This window comes from Ranitomeya imitator, chromosome 3, assembly GCF_032444005.1.
Source record: "Ranitomeya imitator isolate aRanImi1 chromosome 3, aRanImi1.pri, whole genome shotgun sequence".
Taxonomy (NCBI): Eukaryota; Metazoa; Chordata; class Amphibia; order Anura; family Dendrobatidae; genus Ranitomeya; species Ranitomeya imitator.
The window spans coordinates 818,329,454-818,346,780 of NC_091284.1; the positions used below are offsets into that span (position 1 = coordinate 818,329,454).

The window sequence follows — 17,327 nt, forward strand, 5'->3', positions numbered from 1 at the left end:
ACAGGTTAAAAAAGACTTAAAATAAAAAATAAACATATACTCACCTTCCGAGGGCCCCTGGCGCTTGTGTGCGGTGCACCCGGCAGCTTTCGGTCCCAGGGTTGGTATGAGCGCAGGACCTGTGATGACGTCGCGGTCACATGACCGTGACGTCATGGCAGGTCCTTCTCGCATCGCATCTTTGGCACCGGAACCTGCCGCTTGCACTGCGGAGGAGAGGACGCGACGGCGGAGGGTGAGAATAACGTTTTGTTTTTTTTTTTTTTATTATTATTTGGAACATTAGATATTTTTACTATTGATGCTGCATAGGCAGCATCAATAGTAAGAACTTGGTCACACAGGGTTAATAGCGGCGGTAACGGAGTGAGTTACCCGCGGCTTAACGCGGTCCGTTACCGCTGGTATTAACCCTGTGTGAGCGGTGACTGCGGGGAGTATGGAGCGGGCGCTGACTGCAGGGGAGGGACTAATCTGACTGTGGCCGTCGCTGATTGGTTGCGGCAGCCATGACAGGCAGCTGGCGGGACCAATCAGCGACTTGCATTTCCATGACAGAAAGAGGCCACAACCGATGAATGTCCGAGCCAGACAGAAGGACAGACGGAAGTGACCCTTAGACAATTATACAGTAGATTATCTATCATCTATCGATCATCTATGTAATCTATTATCAATTTATCTATTATCTATCTATTATCTTCTATCTATTTGTCAATTATCTATTGTCTATTATCTATCTATTTATTATCTGTCCCATATCTATCAATCTATCTAGCTTTCCTTACCCTTGGTATTTTTTGGAACTATAAAGCACAGTTTTTAGCAGAACACATCTTGGTGTTTTCTAGTCCGGGGTGGCTTCTGATGATGGGGAGGACACTGACGCCTCGTTCTGCAGCAGCACACCTCTTCCTCTGACCTGTCTGGTTGGTGCAGGGCACGAATCACTGACATTGTCGTTGACCTATCCCCAATATTAGGCCACAAAATTAACAAAGGGATAAAACTTAACCTTTTAGTAACCAATAATTAATAATCTAAAATATACAGACCGTGCACTCGCTCTTCACACCCTTGAGACAAGGGACCAGTGAAATTGAGGGAGCAGTTTGCACCTAATCTTTTATGTAGAGACGGGGGGGTGGGTAGACAAAATATATTTATTTCTCACCCTCTGACTAACCATCAGGGTGTGAATAGTGACGGCACGGTCTGTATATTTTACACTATTAATTATTGGTTAATAAAGGTTACGTTTATTGCTTTGTCAGTGAGCGGTGATTGGTGTAGAGCAGGAGAGAAAGCGGCCAGGAGCTGCACATCACTAAACTGCACTGATCCCGCAGGTCCTGACAAGCTGGAGGATCTTTCAGGACAGGTGAGTGTGATGGTGTTCACACTGTGTGTGACGTGGCAGAGCTGTGTGATTGTGCTCCAGCAGAGCAATGTGTGTATAACGTAGCAGTGCTGTGTGTATAATGTAGCAGAGCTGTGTGTATGTAACATAGCAAAGCTGTTTGTCTGTGTGTGTATAATGTAGCAGTGCTGTGTGTATAATGTAGCAGAGCTGTGTGTATGTAACATAGCAAAGCTGTTTGTCTGTGTGTGTATAATGTAGCACTGCTGTGTGTATAATGTAGCAGAGCTGTGTGTATGTAACATAGCAAAGCTGTGTGTATTTCTGTAGAAGGTCTGTGTGTGGTTTGACATATTGGAGCCATTTGTAAGTGTGTAGCAAAGGTGTGCATTTGTATGTATGTTTATTTCAGAGCTGTGTCTGTATAACAGAGTTGTGAGTAACAGAGCTGTGTGTATAATGTAGCAGAGCTGTGTGTATGTAATGTAGCAGAGCTGTGTGTATGTAACATAGCAAAGCATAGTTGTGTGTGTTTGTAACTAACTGTAGAAAGTCTGTGTGTGGTTTGACATATTGGTGCTATTTGTATGTGTGTAGCAGAGCTGTGCGTTTGTATGTATGTTTATTTCAGAGCTGTGTCTGTATAACAGTTGTGAGTAGCAGAGCTGTGTGTGTTATAATGTAGCAGAGCTGTGTGTGTATATAATGTAGCAGAGCTGTGTGTATGTAACATAGCAAAGCATAGCTGTGTGTGTTTGTAACTGTAGAAGGTCTGTGTGGTTTGACATATTGGAGCTATTTGTATGTGTGTAGCAGAGCTGTGCGTTTGCATGTATGTTTATATCAGAGCTGTGTCTGTATAACAGAGTTGTGAGTAGCAGAGCTGAATGTGTAGCAGAGTGGTCTGTGTATATACAGCAGAGTTTTGAGTGTGTACATGCACGTCTAGCAGAGATATATGTGTATATAGAGCAGGGCTAAGTGTGCATATAGTCTACAGGCAGAAGTTTTGTGTGCGCTGCAGAGAGTGTGCATAGTGTGCGCGCGTGCTTGTGTGTGTGCACATCTCTCTCCTGTCTTGAAGATTTGCTCCAATGTATCCATGAAACATATAACCTCATGGATTATTTCTTAATCTGGATGAAATCACTGTAGCGAACCATCAGCTGTGCAAAGTGCTAGGTCTTAAAGGGGTTGTCCAGAATTAGAAAAATACTACACCTTTCTTTCAGAATAGGCGTCGCCACCTCGAACTATAGGTTGTGTCTGGTATTGCAGTTGAAGTGAAGCTGCGCTGCAATACCACACACAACCCATGACCTGGGGTGGCGCTGTTTCTGAAAGAAAGAATAGGAACCCAGTGGGTTGTACAGCATTATTCACTGGCAGCAAGCCGCAATCTTGGAGATGAAGAAGGATTGAAATATCAATAGTTTCAGGAGCTGCTCTTTATGGAAGTGAATGGAGTTGAGCTGCAATACTACACACAACCTGTAGAAAAAGGTGGCGCTGTTTTTGGAAGAAGAAGAAGAAAGCCATGTTTCTCAAATCCTGGACAACTCCTGTAAAGACCTAAGACTGAACCGTAGGATGAAATGTTTCCCAGTCCTTCTATGTAACCTTGGTGTGTAGCATGACGGCACAATCTGCTGGGGACAGGGCGGTATAATTGCAGCTGCCATTCGTTTAGTCGCACATTATCCCCTTTTCCTCTATTACGCTGTGATTACATTGTGAGAAGAGATGGTAATAACACCAGTCTCTGCGGCTGCCATCATCATCAACGCCACCTCTCCAGTCCATCATATCTCCATAAATACCCCCGCCATAATCTCACCTTGCATTTCACTTGGCGTTCGTGTAGAAGATTTCACTACAAACCTCTTGTATCATTAGGAGAAAGATTTCAGTGCCAGAAAAAAGAAAACGTAGGCTTCGGCACAATTTTCCAACACTTTCCTGTAGATTTCACCATTTGCATTGCACACAACTTTTATACTGCCACATATAGGAAATATTTTTTACCGCTATACTCACATATAGGAAAAATCCTATAATCCAGCATGTATGCATAAAAAAGTGGCGCCACTAATGATCTGGCACCTTGAATAATAAACATACCACACCTGGCACCTTGAATCCTGATGGTATTGTATAGCGGTATTATGTGACAATGTGTGGCACTTTATGTAAGGCTCTGTTCTTTTGACGCATTATTTGAGCACTCTAAGGCGGTGCTAAGTATTGTGTGTCCTGATTATGATTTACTTCCATACAAAGTTATTTGGTCTCTCTGATGTTTATATTATTTGAGCACTGTATGGTGATATTTACTTAAGCATTGTGTGGCCCTCTTTATCGGATTACTTTCTGTATGGAGCTGTTCTTTTAATTACTGTCTGTTGGTATTATTTGTGCTCTATCTGGCGCTATTAACTTAGGCATTGAATGGCCATATTCATGGGTTGCTGTATAAAGTTGTTACTCTTTCATTCTGTAGTCGTGTTGAGTATTATTTGACGGTATGCGCTTATGCATTGTGTGGCACTATAATTGGTTTGCCTTTTTGTATGAAGTTGTTACTTAGCCACTCTGTGGGGGAATAATTTGATCACTGTATGGTGGTATTAATTTAGGCATTGTATGACTTTGATATTGGATTGCTTTATATGTGAAGTGGGTTACATTGTCACTCTTTACTGATATTGTTTGAGCACTATTTGGCATTGTTTAGGCATTGTATGGCACTTTTGTTGAGCACTGTATGGTAGTATTAATGTAGACATTGTGTGGTTTGTTTATTGAGCACTGTATGATAGCATTAATTCAGGCATTATATGGCACGTTTATTGAGCACTGTATGACATTAATTCAGGTATTATATGGCACTTTTATTGAGCACTGTATGGTATTATTAATTTAGACATTGTGTAGTATGTTTATTGAGCACTGTATGACAGCACTAATTTACGCGTTTTATGGCCCTTTTATTGAGCACTGTATGACAGCATTAATTCAGGTATTATATTGCACGGTTATTGAGCACTGTATGACAGCATTAATTCAGGCATTATATGGCACTTTTATTGAGCACTGTATGACACCATTAATTCAGGCATTATATGGCCCTTTTATTGAGCACTGTATGGTAGTATTAATTTAGACAGTGTGGTATGTTTATTGAGCACTGTATGACAGGATTAATTTGGGCATTATATGGCCTTTTTATTGAGCACTGTATGACAACATTAATTCAGGCGTTATATGGCACTTTTATTGATTACTGTATGACAGCATTAATTCAGGCATTATATGGCAACGTTATTGAGCACTGTATGACATTAATTCAGGCATTATATGGCACTTTTATTGAGCACTGTATGGTATTAATTTAGACATTGTGTGGTATGTTTATTCAGCACTGTATGACAGCATTAATTTGGGCATTATATGGCCCTTTTATTGAGCACTGCATGACAGCATTGATTCAGGCATTATATGGCACTTTTATTGTTCACTGTATGACAGCATGAATTCAGGCATTATATGGCACAGTTATTGAGCACTTTATGGCCGTATTAATTTATGCATTTTATGGCATTTTAATACTGCCATACAGTGCTCAATCCATTTAAACATTGTATGGCACTATTGTTGGATTACTTTTATGTATGAAGTTATTACTTAAGACATTTGAGCACTATATGGCAGAATGTACTGTGGCATTGTATGACGCTGCTATTTAGGCACTCTACAGTATATTTTTAGCTGTGCTTGTTGGTGGCAGCTTCGTATAACAATGTATTTAGACAAACAGAGCACTCTTATGTGGACACCATGCGGTATGGTTTTATTGTCTGTGCACTGTATGGCTGAGAAGTACCGCTTAGGCCATCATCCGTGAGTGTGCCACTCTGCCTTGGTTGTTTCAGATTACTTTACCATTCTGCAGTTTAACAGAATTTCCCGACTGTTGGGTACTGGATTGAAGATGTTTTTCTGGACAGGAAAAAAATAACATCATGGCCCTTTAAATTTTACGATGAACAGATTTGCTCCATACCATTGAGTGCAGAGTGGACTATTCATAGATATATATGGCTGGAAATTAAAGGGGAGGTTCCAACTTCATGCAGATAAAGCTTGGCAACTTTATAAAATACTGCGTTTCAAATCCCAACCATTCACAAGCTCTGCTAGCTGTCAGTGAATGGAAATGTTAATGTTTTCCTGCAGAGAACCTGTCCAGCTCACACAGCTGCTGGTTACATCACCGGGCTGTGATACACACAGAGGGAGTCTGGCAGAAGGTTTATTCCTACTAAACTGATAACTGCCCCGAGAAGAACGTGCATGCCTGCCGAATATGAATGCCCAAGGGCAGGTCCTGACAGCTCTGCCCGGTAATCCCCATCTAACTACTCATCTCCTCCTTTGTGACAGGTACTGAAATCCTGCACAGTATCAGGTCGGCAGAGCTCCAACTCCCCCCAGTGATTTGATCATTTATGAGGCTGCAGCACTGTATTCCCGGCACTGTTTCCCAGTCCCAGATCCTTCCTTTTTGCAGAGGCTGTTACTGCCCCATTCCCCGAGTTGGGGGCTCAGCCTTTGCTGTACCAGGCTCAACCTAAACATAAAGCAGCACTCCGCAGCAAACTTAAAGGGGCATTCCGTTCTCGGACATTTATTCTGTGGTTACGCCATAAATGCCCGATAGATGTGAACGGACATGTGGCTCTCTCCATTCATTTCTATGGGGGTTTTGCATAGGTCTCATAGTAGTCTGCACTTGCAGGGGCTGGAAATGGGGCCCTGCTCTCGAGATACATGCAAGTCTCACTTCAAGACCCTATTTGCAGCCTTTGTAAGTACAGATCTCTCCGTTGACTTCTATGGAAAGTCCCATAGAAATGAATGAACAGTCACCTGTCCAGTCAGAGGCATGCGGTGGGACTCAGACATTTGTAGCATGACATAGAAGATTAGAATATCATGGCGCCCGTCTTGCCCGCTCTATAACGGGCACTGCCCTTGTCTGGCTCTTCTTGCAGAGGGATGCCCCGGGTTGTGTAACGGCAACGGCAGGTGCACGCTGGACATGAACGGCTGGAACTGCGTGTGTCAGCTCGGATGGAGGGGCTCGGGATGTGACACGTCTATGGAGACCGCCTGCAGCGATGGCAAGGATAACGATGCCGGTAAGCACCGTGCTGGCGGTGGTAATGGTGGAAGCGTCCCTCTCAGTGTAATTATACGGAGTGCTTGTCATTCATCCGTCCTCCTGATGGGGTAATTGCAGGAGGCGCGCGGCCATTATTTGCTTGCAGGTAATGTTTGTCATTTACTTCCCCTATAATTATCGTCAAACTCCGCTCGCTTCAATCTGAGGGTCATTTCCACGCACTTCAAGCAGAAGAAAACTGCGCCGGCTTAATAGTCACAATACCGCCAACGCCGTTTGTTTAGGGTCTGGAAGACAAAACCTCAAATCCCTTATTAACACTTTGTGCTATTCGTTTAAAGGGACGGTCCGTTTGTACTACAGTGCGCTCAGGGTCCCTGTGTCCATTACCTTGTAAAACCTCCATTAACCTTTAGTGTAAAGAAACAGTCAACAAGCAGGTCCTCACACCCGCTCTAGATATGTAGCTGAGCTCATATGATGCAGTGGGACAGTGAAGGCCCCACATACAGTATACATGGCTGACAGCTACCTCTCCGGACTCCCCAATACACAGGAGTGCTCAGCCAGACTGCACCAGCAGAATAGTGAGTGCAGCTCTGGAGTATAATACAGGATGTAACTCAGGATCAGTAATGTAATGTATGTACACAGTGACTGTACCAGCAGAATAGTGAGTGCAGCTCTGGAGTATAATACAGGATGTAACTCAGGATCAGTAATGTAATGTATGTATACAGTGACTGCACCAGCAGAATAGTGAGTGCAGCTCTGGAGTATAATGCAGGATGTAACTCAGGATCAGTAATGTAATGTATGTACACAGTGAATCCACCAGCAGAATAGTGAGTGCGGCTCTGGAGTATAATACAGGATGTAACTCAGGATCAGTAATGTAATGTATGTACACAGTGACTGCACCAGCAGAATAGTGAGTGCAGCTCTGGAGTATAATACAGGATGTAACTCAGGATCAGTAATGTATGTACACAGTGACTGCACCAGCAGAATAGTAGTGAGTGCAGCTCTGGAGTATAATACAGGAGGTAACTCAGGATCAGTAATGTAATGTATGTACACAGTGACTGCACCAGCAGAATAGTGAGTGCAGCACTGGAGTATAATACAGGATGTAACTCAGGATCAGTAATGTAATGTATGTACACAGTGACTGCACCAGCAGAATAGTGAGTGCAGCACTGGAGTATAATACAGGATGTAACTCAGGATCAGTAATGTAATGTATGTACACAGTGACTGCACCAGCAGAATAGTGAGTGCAGCTCTGGAGTATAATACAGGAGGTAACTCAGGATCAGTAATGTAATGTATGTACACAGTGACTGCACCAGCAGAATAGTGAGTGCAGCTCTGGGGTATAATACAGGATGTAACTCAGGATCAGTAGTAGTTGTTTCTTGAGCGTGTATATGCAGTATATATACTTGGTTACTATTTTTACATTTTGCTGTTACATGAGACATTTTCTGCCTTTCCCCCCATATTATGCTCTATCGGGGGTCTGTCACTTGCCGTTACATACGATATCTTGTATCCAGTCCAGACTTGATATAAATGGCGTATCACATAAGGTCATCTTCACAGCCGTCTCCCCTTGTATCTACTTTCTTGATGAAATCCACATTTGTAAGGTGTCAGATTGTTTATCAGGAGTTATTAAATATCAGCATTCATGAGGAGCGCTCAGATATCTTACAAGGCAAAGAAACCGGCAGTGCGGGCGCGATGGCAACAACCACGCAAGTAAAGGGGTCTCTGGTGACAAGAGGAGCATCAGATACTATTATTGGGGTATCTGAACGATTGACCATGATTAGAAGATGACCATGACGGTTAGTGGTACAGAGCACTATTAGGGGGGCACTGATTGATTAGTGTTGTGGGCTCTGAATGTCGCTGCAATGATATGGGGGTATGGACTGTGGCTGGCAGTGTTATAGAGGTACGGACTGTGGCTGGAAGTGGTATGGGGTACGGACTGTAGCTGGAATAGTTATGGGGGTACGGACTGTGGCTGCAATAGTTATGGGGGCACGGACTGTGGCTGGAAGAGTTATGGGGCTGTGAGGCAGTGACTGGTAGGGGTCGCTGTATGTTCCCCCCAGGATGCGCATGGAGGCATATTGAGGCCATAAGAGAGCATTGCAGTCACAGGCGTAGCTGTGGTTGCAATGCAGACTAAAGTGAGTATAGGCCTTGGACATGCTGATTGTTGATTTAGGGAAAACCTGCCCTGGGCTCTTGTGTTTTGAAACAGAATGTATGACGGTAGTGGTGCAGTCTGTTTCATGCCTGGCTGGGTTTTCCATGTGGCTGAAGGCCACAGCTTGCTAGTTAAAAACCCTGTAGTATAAAGTTTTTGTGTCCGGTTCAGAGGCAGTGCCAGTCTGTTGTCTGGAGGAGTGCAGAGCAGAAGGCTTTGCAGAGCTCCACCTGTGTGATGCATCACAGGCCAGCGGAGCCAAACAGCCAGGGGAGCTGAGACGCCTTGGACCCACAGCGGTGCAGTCACCCACGGCAAATGGTCTTGGAGGTGGACTGTCTTGTGCCCGGAGGAGGACTGATGTGTTTAGTGACTGTAAACTGGAGGATATGGTACCCGGCTGTGATCCGGAGGATATTCAGTACTATGTAATGCTGTGAGTAGAACATAAACACCGCAGTGCAGTCGCCCACGGCAACAGGACGGAGGTGGACTGGCTGTTTAGTGACTAATCAAGGCCCAGCTGCAATCTGGAGGATATCGTGTGCTGTGTTTATACGAGTTGGACATTAATGCTGTGAAGTAAATGCATTAAATAGACTTTTGCTTGGAACTTTGCTGGGTCACTGCCTCATAACTGCATAAGTTTGCTACCGCTGTACTACAGGGCATGGACTGTGGCTGGAAAAGATATGGGGGCATGGACTCTCTGACTGGGTGGGGCTGTTACAGCGGCACTGACTTTGAGTGAAGCTGTTGCGAGGGCCACTAAGTGTGGGTGGGACTATTACAAGGGCACTGACCATGGGGGCTGTTACTGGGGCACTGACTTTGAGTGAGGCTGTTAAGGAGGCACTGATCGTGGCACTGACCCAGACTATTACGAGGGCACTTACCCTGGGTGTGGCTGTTACGAGGGCACTGACCGTGCGTGGAACTACTACAGGGGCACTGACTGTAGGTGGGGCTGTTATGGGGGCCCTGACTTCGGGTGGGGCTGTTAGTGGCACTGACTGTGGGTGGGACTATTATGGGGGCACTGACCGCAGTTGGGACTATTATGGGGGCACTGACCGTGGTTGGGACTATTATGGGGGCACTGACCGTGGGTTGGGACTATTATAGGGGCACTGACCGTGGTTGGGACTATTATGGGGGCACTGACCATGTTTGGGACTATTATGAGGGCACTGACCGTAGGTGAGGCTGTTATGGGGGCACTGACCTTGGGTGGGACTATTATGGGGTCACTGACTGTGGCTGAGACTATTACGGGGGCACTGACCGTGGTTGAGACTATTATGGGGGCACTGGCCGTGAGTGGGGCTGTTACAGGGTCTGTGGCTCTGTCTGGGACTATTACGGGGCACTGACCATGGGTGAGGCTATTATGGGGGCACTGACCGTGGGTGGGGCTGTTACAGGGGCCAAGACCGTGGGTGGAGCTATTATGAGGACACTGACTGTGGCTGCGGCTGTTACAAGGGCACTGGCTGTGGGTGGGGCTGTTACAGGGGCACAGGCTGTGGGTGGGGCTGTTACAGGGGCACTGGCTGTGGGTGGGGCTGTTACAGGGGCACTGACCGTGGCTGGGGCTGTTACAGGGGCACTGACCGTGGCTGGGGCTGTTACGGGGCACTGACCGTGGCTGGGGCTGTTACAGGGTCACTGACCGTGGCTGGGGCTGTTACAGGGTCACTGACCGTGGCTGGGGCTGTTACAGGGGCACTGATTGTGGGTGGGGCTGTTAGAGGGGCCATGACCGTGGCTGGGACTGTTACAGGGGCATAGACCGTGGGTGGGGCCATTACAGGGGCACTGACTGTGGGTGGGGCTGTTACAGGGGCACTGATTGTGGGTGGGGCTGTTAGAGGGGCCATGACCGTGGCTGGGACTGTTACAGGGGCATAGACCGTGGGTGGGGCTGTTACAGGGGCACTGATTGTGGGTGGGGCTGTTAGAGGGGCCATTACTGTGGCTGGGACTGTTACAGGGGCATAGACCGTGGGTGGGGCTGTTACAGGGGCACTGATTGTGGGTGGGGCTGTTAGAGGGGCCATGACCATGGCTGGGACTGTTACAGGGGCATAGACCGTGGGTGGGGCTGTTACAGGGGCACTGACTGGGGCTGGGGCTGTTAGAGGGGCCATGACCGTGGCTGGGACTGTTACAGGGGCACTGACCGTGGCTGGGGCTGTTACAGGGGCACTGACCGTGGGTGGGGCTGTTAGAGGGGCCATTACTGTGGCTGGGACTGTTACAGGGGCATAGACCGTGGGTGGGGCTGTTAGAGGGGCACTGACTGTGGGTGGGGCTGTTAGAGGGGCCATGATCGTGGCTGGGACTGTTACAGGGGAACTGACCGTGGGTGGGGCTGTTACAGGGGCACTGACCGTGGCTTGGGCTGTTACAGGGACACTGACCGTGGCTTGGGCTGTTACAGGGGCACTTACTGTGGCTGGGACTGTTACAAGGGCACTGACCGTGGGTGGGGCTGTTACAAGGGCACTGACCGTGGGTGGGGCTGTTACAGGGACACTGACCGTGGCTTGGGCTGTTACAGGGGCACTTACTGTGGGTGGGGCTGTTAGAGGGGCACTTACTGTGGCTGGGACTGTTACAAGGGCACTGACCGTGGGTGGGGCTGTTACAGGGGCACTGACCGTGGCTTGGGCTGTTACAGGGGCACTGACTGTGGGTGGGGCTGTTAGAGGGGCACTTACTGTGGCTGGGACTGTTACAAGGGCACTGACCGTGGGTGGGGCTGTTACAGGGGCACTGACCATGGTTGGGGCTGTTATAGGGGCACTGACCTTGTGTGGGGCTGTTACAGGGGCACTGACTGTGGGTGGGGCTGTTAGAGGGGCACTTACTGTGGCTGGGACTGTTACAAGGGCACTGACCGTGACTGGGGCTGTTATAGGGGCACTGACCGTGGCTGGGGCTGTTATAGGGGCACTGACCGTGGCTGGGGCTGTTACGGGGGCACTGACCGTGGCTGGGGCTGTTACAGGGGCACTGTTTGCGTATTACCCCTTGTCGTGTACATGCGAGGACCGGTTAGTGGGACTTTTCTCCGTGCCTCTGCGCAGAGCGAGGGCTAATCCTGCTCCGTCTGACTCTGGAATTACTCGGCTCACGGAGGCGGATTAGTGTAAGTGCGGATATCATAAACCAGGAGATTTCCTTAATTGACATCATAAAACAAGATTTTTTTTCTACTGGAAGCTGCTCACATCGTAAAGATCAACTGCTCCACGTAATGAGCCGAATGTCTCCTCTGTAAAACCTATGCAAATATAGCAGAGGTGAACACGGCACTAACTCCGAGAGCTGGCACAATGCGGAAGATTCGGTGCAGTCCTATGTAAAATCACGAACGATGAATCGTGGCAACTACATGAGTGGTATCAAAGGAAAATCCGAGCTCTGCTACACTGGCGGACGTGGGGTCTCCCACACTTGGCGGACTCTGGCCCCGCTACATTTTACATTTGACCTCCCAGCACGCGTCCTTCTTGAGGTCGCACGTCCCGTGTAATTAGAATCAGCGCACGGAACGTTTATAGCCGGTTACGACACTACTACAGATGAAGCAGAGCCGGATTTGTTCTCAACCTCTGCGAGTTATAATATTGTGTTGGATTTACCTGCAGCTCCATGTAAATAATTATAATATTTCTATGGCGCCAACATATTCCGCAGCATTGTACAGTCCCCTCTGCTACATCGGACTGTCGCACGTCTGCAGCGCTCTGTTCTCACACGAAACTCATCAAACCCTCGTCCTTCTCCCAAACGCCCTCAGAAGCCTCTCCATCCAGCTGATTGCACGATGCTCCGGAGTAACGAAATACTTCAGCTCCTTCTGGCTTCTGTGCAAGACATTTTTTCTTCCTCTCGTCTGACAGATGTCGCCATGTGGACGGATCGTTCTTCTCACAGCCGAGAGACTCCACGAGTGACTACTCCAGAAACCACCGACGGCTCCGACACTCGCAGAGCACAGATTCTGCACTAATGTTTGTAGGAGACGGTGGAGGGCGAAGATCAAAGTGGGCCCCGTAATCATCCTGGGTTTTACTGTCCTGGAAGAACGGGCCCGATACCTCCCCACTGTCTCCTCCTATCATCATTGCTGATCATTGCTAACACTGAAGTCCCTCTGTATAAAGTGAGAAAGTGAGCGCAGTCCAACCCAAGGTCTGTAATGGACGGCGGTACTGATCCTGTACTGATCCCGAGTTACATCCTGTATTATACCCCAGAGCTGCACTCACTATTCTGCTGGTGCAATCACTGTGTACATACATTACTGATCCTGAGTTACATCCTGTATTATACTCCAGAGCTGCACTCACTATTCTGCTGGTGCAGTCACTGTGTACATACATTACATTACTGATCCTGAGTTAAATCCTGTATTATACCCCAGAGCTGCACTCACTATTCTGCTGGTGCAATCACTGTGTACATACATTACTGATCCTGAGTTACATCCTGTATTATACCCCAGAGCTGCACTCACTATTCTGCTGGTGCAGTCACTGTGTACATACATTACATTTCTGATCCTGAGTTACATCCTGTATTATACTCCAGAGCTGCACTCACTATTCTGCTGGTGCAGTCACTGTGTACATACATTACATTTCTGATCCTGAGTTACATCCTGTATTATACTCCAGAGCTGCACTCACTATTCTGCTGGTGCAGTCACTGTGTCCATACATTACATTACTGATCCTGAGTTACATCCTGTATTATACCCCAGAGCTGCACTCACTATTCTGCTGGTGCAGTCACTGTGTACATACATTACATTACTGATCCTGAGTTACATCCTGTATTATACTCCAGAGCTGCACTCACTATTCTGCTGGTGCAGTCACTGTGTACATACATTACATTACTGATCCTGAGTTACATCCTGTATTATACCCCAGAGCTGCACTCACTATTCTGCTGGTGCAGTCACTGTGTACATACATTACATTACTGATCCTGAGTTACATCCTGTATTATACCCCAGAGCTGCACTCACTATTCTGCTGGTGCAGTCACTGTGTCCATACATTACATTACTGATCCTGAGTTACATCCTGTATTATACCCCAGAGCTGCACTCACTATTCTGCTGGTGCAGTCACTGTGTACATACATTACATTACTGATCCTGAGTTACATCCTGTATTATACTGCAGAGCTGCACTCACTATTCTGCTGGTGCAGTCACTGTGTACATACATTACATTACTGATCCTGAGTTACATCCTGTATTATACTCCAGAGCTGCACTCACTATTCTGCTGGTGCAGCCACTGTGTACATACATTACATTACTGATCCTGAGTTACATCCTGTATTATACTCCAGAGCTGCACTCATTATTCTGCTGGTGCAGCCACTGTGTACATACATTACATTACTGATCCTGAGTTACATCCTGTATTATACCCCAGAGCTGCACTCACTATTCTGCTGGTGCAGTCACTGTGTACATACATTACATTACTGATCCTGAGTTACATCCTGTATTATACTCCAGAGCTGCACTCCGTATTCTGCTGGTGCAGTCACTGTGTACATACATTACATTACTGATCCTGAGTTACACCCTGCATTATACCCCAGAGCTGCACTCACTATTCTGCTGGTGCAGTCACAGTGTACATACATTACATTACTGATCCCGAGTTACATCCTGTATTATACCCCAGAGCTGCACTCACTATTCTGCTGGTGCAGTCACTGTGTATGCAGCGCCCCAGAGACCTGGTCGTTGCAGTATGGCACTCTGCCGCTAAGGGGAGTAGCGGTACGTCTGATGGCACTAAAGGAATTCTCCTGACCAGGTATCACCAGAACACATTACACTTCACACTCCGGCCACTAGGGGGAGCAAAAGGCTTTATTTATTGGGCCACTCCTCACACTGGTAAAACTAGGGTCGGGGAGGAAGTTAGTCAGAAGCTGACTGGGTTGGATCATTCAGGCAACATCCAGTGGCAGGGGGTGCTGCAGGGAGAAGGCACAGGGGGGTCCCTGTCAGGCATGGGAACCTGGCAGGTGCCTAGCGAACAGAACAGAATGTAACGGAACCGCGCCTGCACACCCTGCGGCGGTATGCTATGAAAGAGACAAGAAGCGAAGGATATTGTGGAACAGTGTAAACGAGATCAAAGCACAAAGGAGAGCCAGTAGGAGTCGTGCCGTGAGACCGAGGCAACATCCTACTGAGGCGCGTAGCCGGTGGCCGGAACACCGCAGGAGTAACTGACTCTAGGCCTTACTTCAAACTCCGCAGGACAGTTAATCATAGGTTGGCTGTCTCACCTAAACACCTACGAAGACATAGGGGGCAACTGTGGGAGAGGGGCGTCTCTAGGGTCCCGGAAGACCTCCAAGCCTTCCAGTCATACAGGTGGCGTCCTAGCCATAACATACCTGGGAGACGTTGAACTAGAAAGATCTGGAACCAAAGAGAGAGAGAGAGCTGTAGAGAACAAACGAACACAGCAGTTGTGAGGACTATTCCGAATGCTCAGCAGGGTAGCACTACAACACACAGGCGCTATTGGTAGGCAACGATTTCCATCTGCGAAGGAAACTCTGGATGTGCCCATCGGACCGGCCGGACTCAGACAGCCCTGTTAAACGTGCTCTGGATTGAGGATCCTGAAGTCTTCAGTAAAGAGGTAAAAAGACTGCAACCCTGTGTCCTCGTTATTGCCTGCACCTCACACCATCACCATCTACCTTACTGGGAAGCCCTGGGGACATACTTCACCTGTGGGAAGGTATACCATCCAGCTGCCATTCCATCACCCCAGCGGACCCCACTGCAGCGTCGGTCAACCTGACCGAACACCACAGGTGGCGTCACGAACCCCTGACAGATTGCACCACCTTTAGCAGGGTCGCTGACCGGGTCTAGTCACCGTGACAGCCTCAGAACCGAAACAGAGAGGCCCGGTACCGAGAACTCGTGGCCCTGTGTCTGGGGGCGCTCCATGTACATACATTACATTACTGATCCTGAGTTACATCCTGTATTATACCCCAGAGCTGCACTCACTATTCTGCTGGTGCAGTCACTGTGTACATACATTACATTACTGATCCTGAGTTACATCCTGTATTATACCCCAGAGCTGCACTCACTATTCTGCTGGTGCAGTCACTGTGTACATACATTACATTACTGATCCTGAGTTACATCCTGTATTATACTCCAGAGCTGCACTCACTATTCTGCTGGTGTAGTCACTGTGTACATACATTACATTACTGATCCTGAGTTACATCCTGTATTATCCTCCAGAGCTGCACTCACTATTCTGCTGGTGCCGTCACTGTGTACATACATTACATTACTGATCCTGAGTTACATCCTGTATTATACTCCAGAGCTGCACTCACTATTCTGCTGGTGTAGTCACTGTGTACATACATTACATTACTGATCCTGAGTTACATCCTGTATTATCCTCCAGAGCTGCACTCACTATTCTGCTGGTGTAGTCACTGTGTACATACATTACATTACTGATCCTGAGTTACATCCTGTATTATACCCCAGAGCTGCACTCACTATTCTGCTGGTGCAGTCACTGGGTACATACATTATATTACTGATCCTGAGTTACATCCTGTATTATACCCCAGAGCTGCACTCACTATTCTGCTGGTGCAGTCACTGTGTACATACATTACATTACTGATCCTGAGTTACATCCTGTATTATCCTCCAGAGCTGCACTCACTATTCTGCTGGTGCAGTCACTGTGTACATACATTACATTACTGATCCTGAGTTATATCCTGTATTATACCCCAGAGCTGCACTCACTATTCTGCTGGTGCAGTCACTGTGTACATACATTACATTACTGATCCTGAGTTACCTTCTGTATTATACTCCAGAGCTGCACTCACTATTCTGCTGGTGCAGTCACTGGGTACTTACATTACATTACTGATCCTGAGTTATATCCTGTATTATACCCCAGAGCTGCACTCACTATTCTGCTGGTGCAGTCACTGTGTACATACATTACATTACTGATCCTGAGTTACAACCTGTATTATACCCCAGAGCTGCACTCACTATTCTGCTGGTGCAGTCACTGTGTACATACATTACATTACTGATCCTGAGTTACATCCTGTATTATACCCCAGAGCTGCACTCACTATTCTGCACATTTCAGAGCTGTGGTCTGTGTCTCCTCCTGGTTCAGTGTTTTCTCTTGTGATATTTATTCTGGGCAGTGTTGTGTGATGTAGTACATACTGCCCCCTCACATTCCACATTAGCTGTTGTACCATGACATGCTTGTTGACGGTTTCCCATAGTAACCAGGAAATCTTTCTAGGTGATTGGTCAGTTTGCTTCTGTGCTTGGATACAATTAAGGTGGATTATGGGGGTCAGACGAGTCTCTTGTGTCCTGCGCCTCCTCCCCTACATACTCTGTGACATGTGATCAAGTATATCGGGGCTCCTTTGTGGGAGGGGTCCACGACCTATAACCGCCGGGGGCCAGAATCTCATTC

At 47.3% G+C, this 17,327-nt stretch overlaps 1 protein-coding gene across 2 annotated transcripts in view; it reads left to right on the plus strand.

The window, feature by feature from the left end:
• The window catches only part of TENM4 (teneurin transmembrane protein 4), a 1,627,060-nt gene that overhangs the window by 1,546,716 nt on the left and 63,017 nt on the right, over positions 1 to 17,327 (plus strand). For both annotated transcript variants that reach the window (XM_069759344.1, XM_069759343.1), the window contains one exon: positions 6,415 to 6,561. In XM_069759344.1, the coding sequence (XP_069615445.1) occupies positions 6,415 to 6,561 (147 nt within the window). The remainder of the gene's footprint in view (positions 1 to 6,414; positions 6,562 to 17,327) is intronic.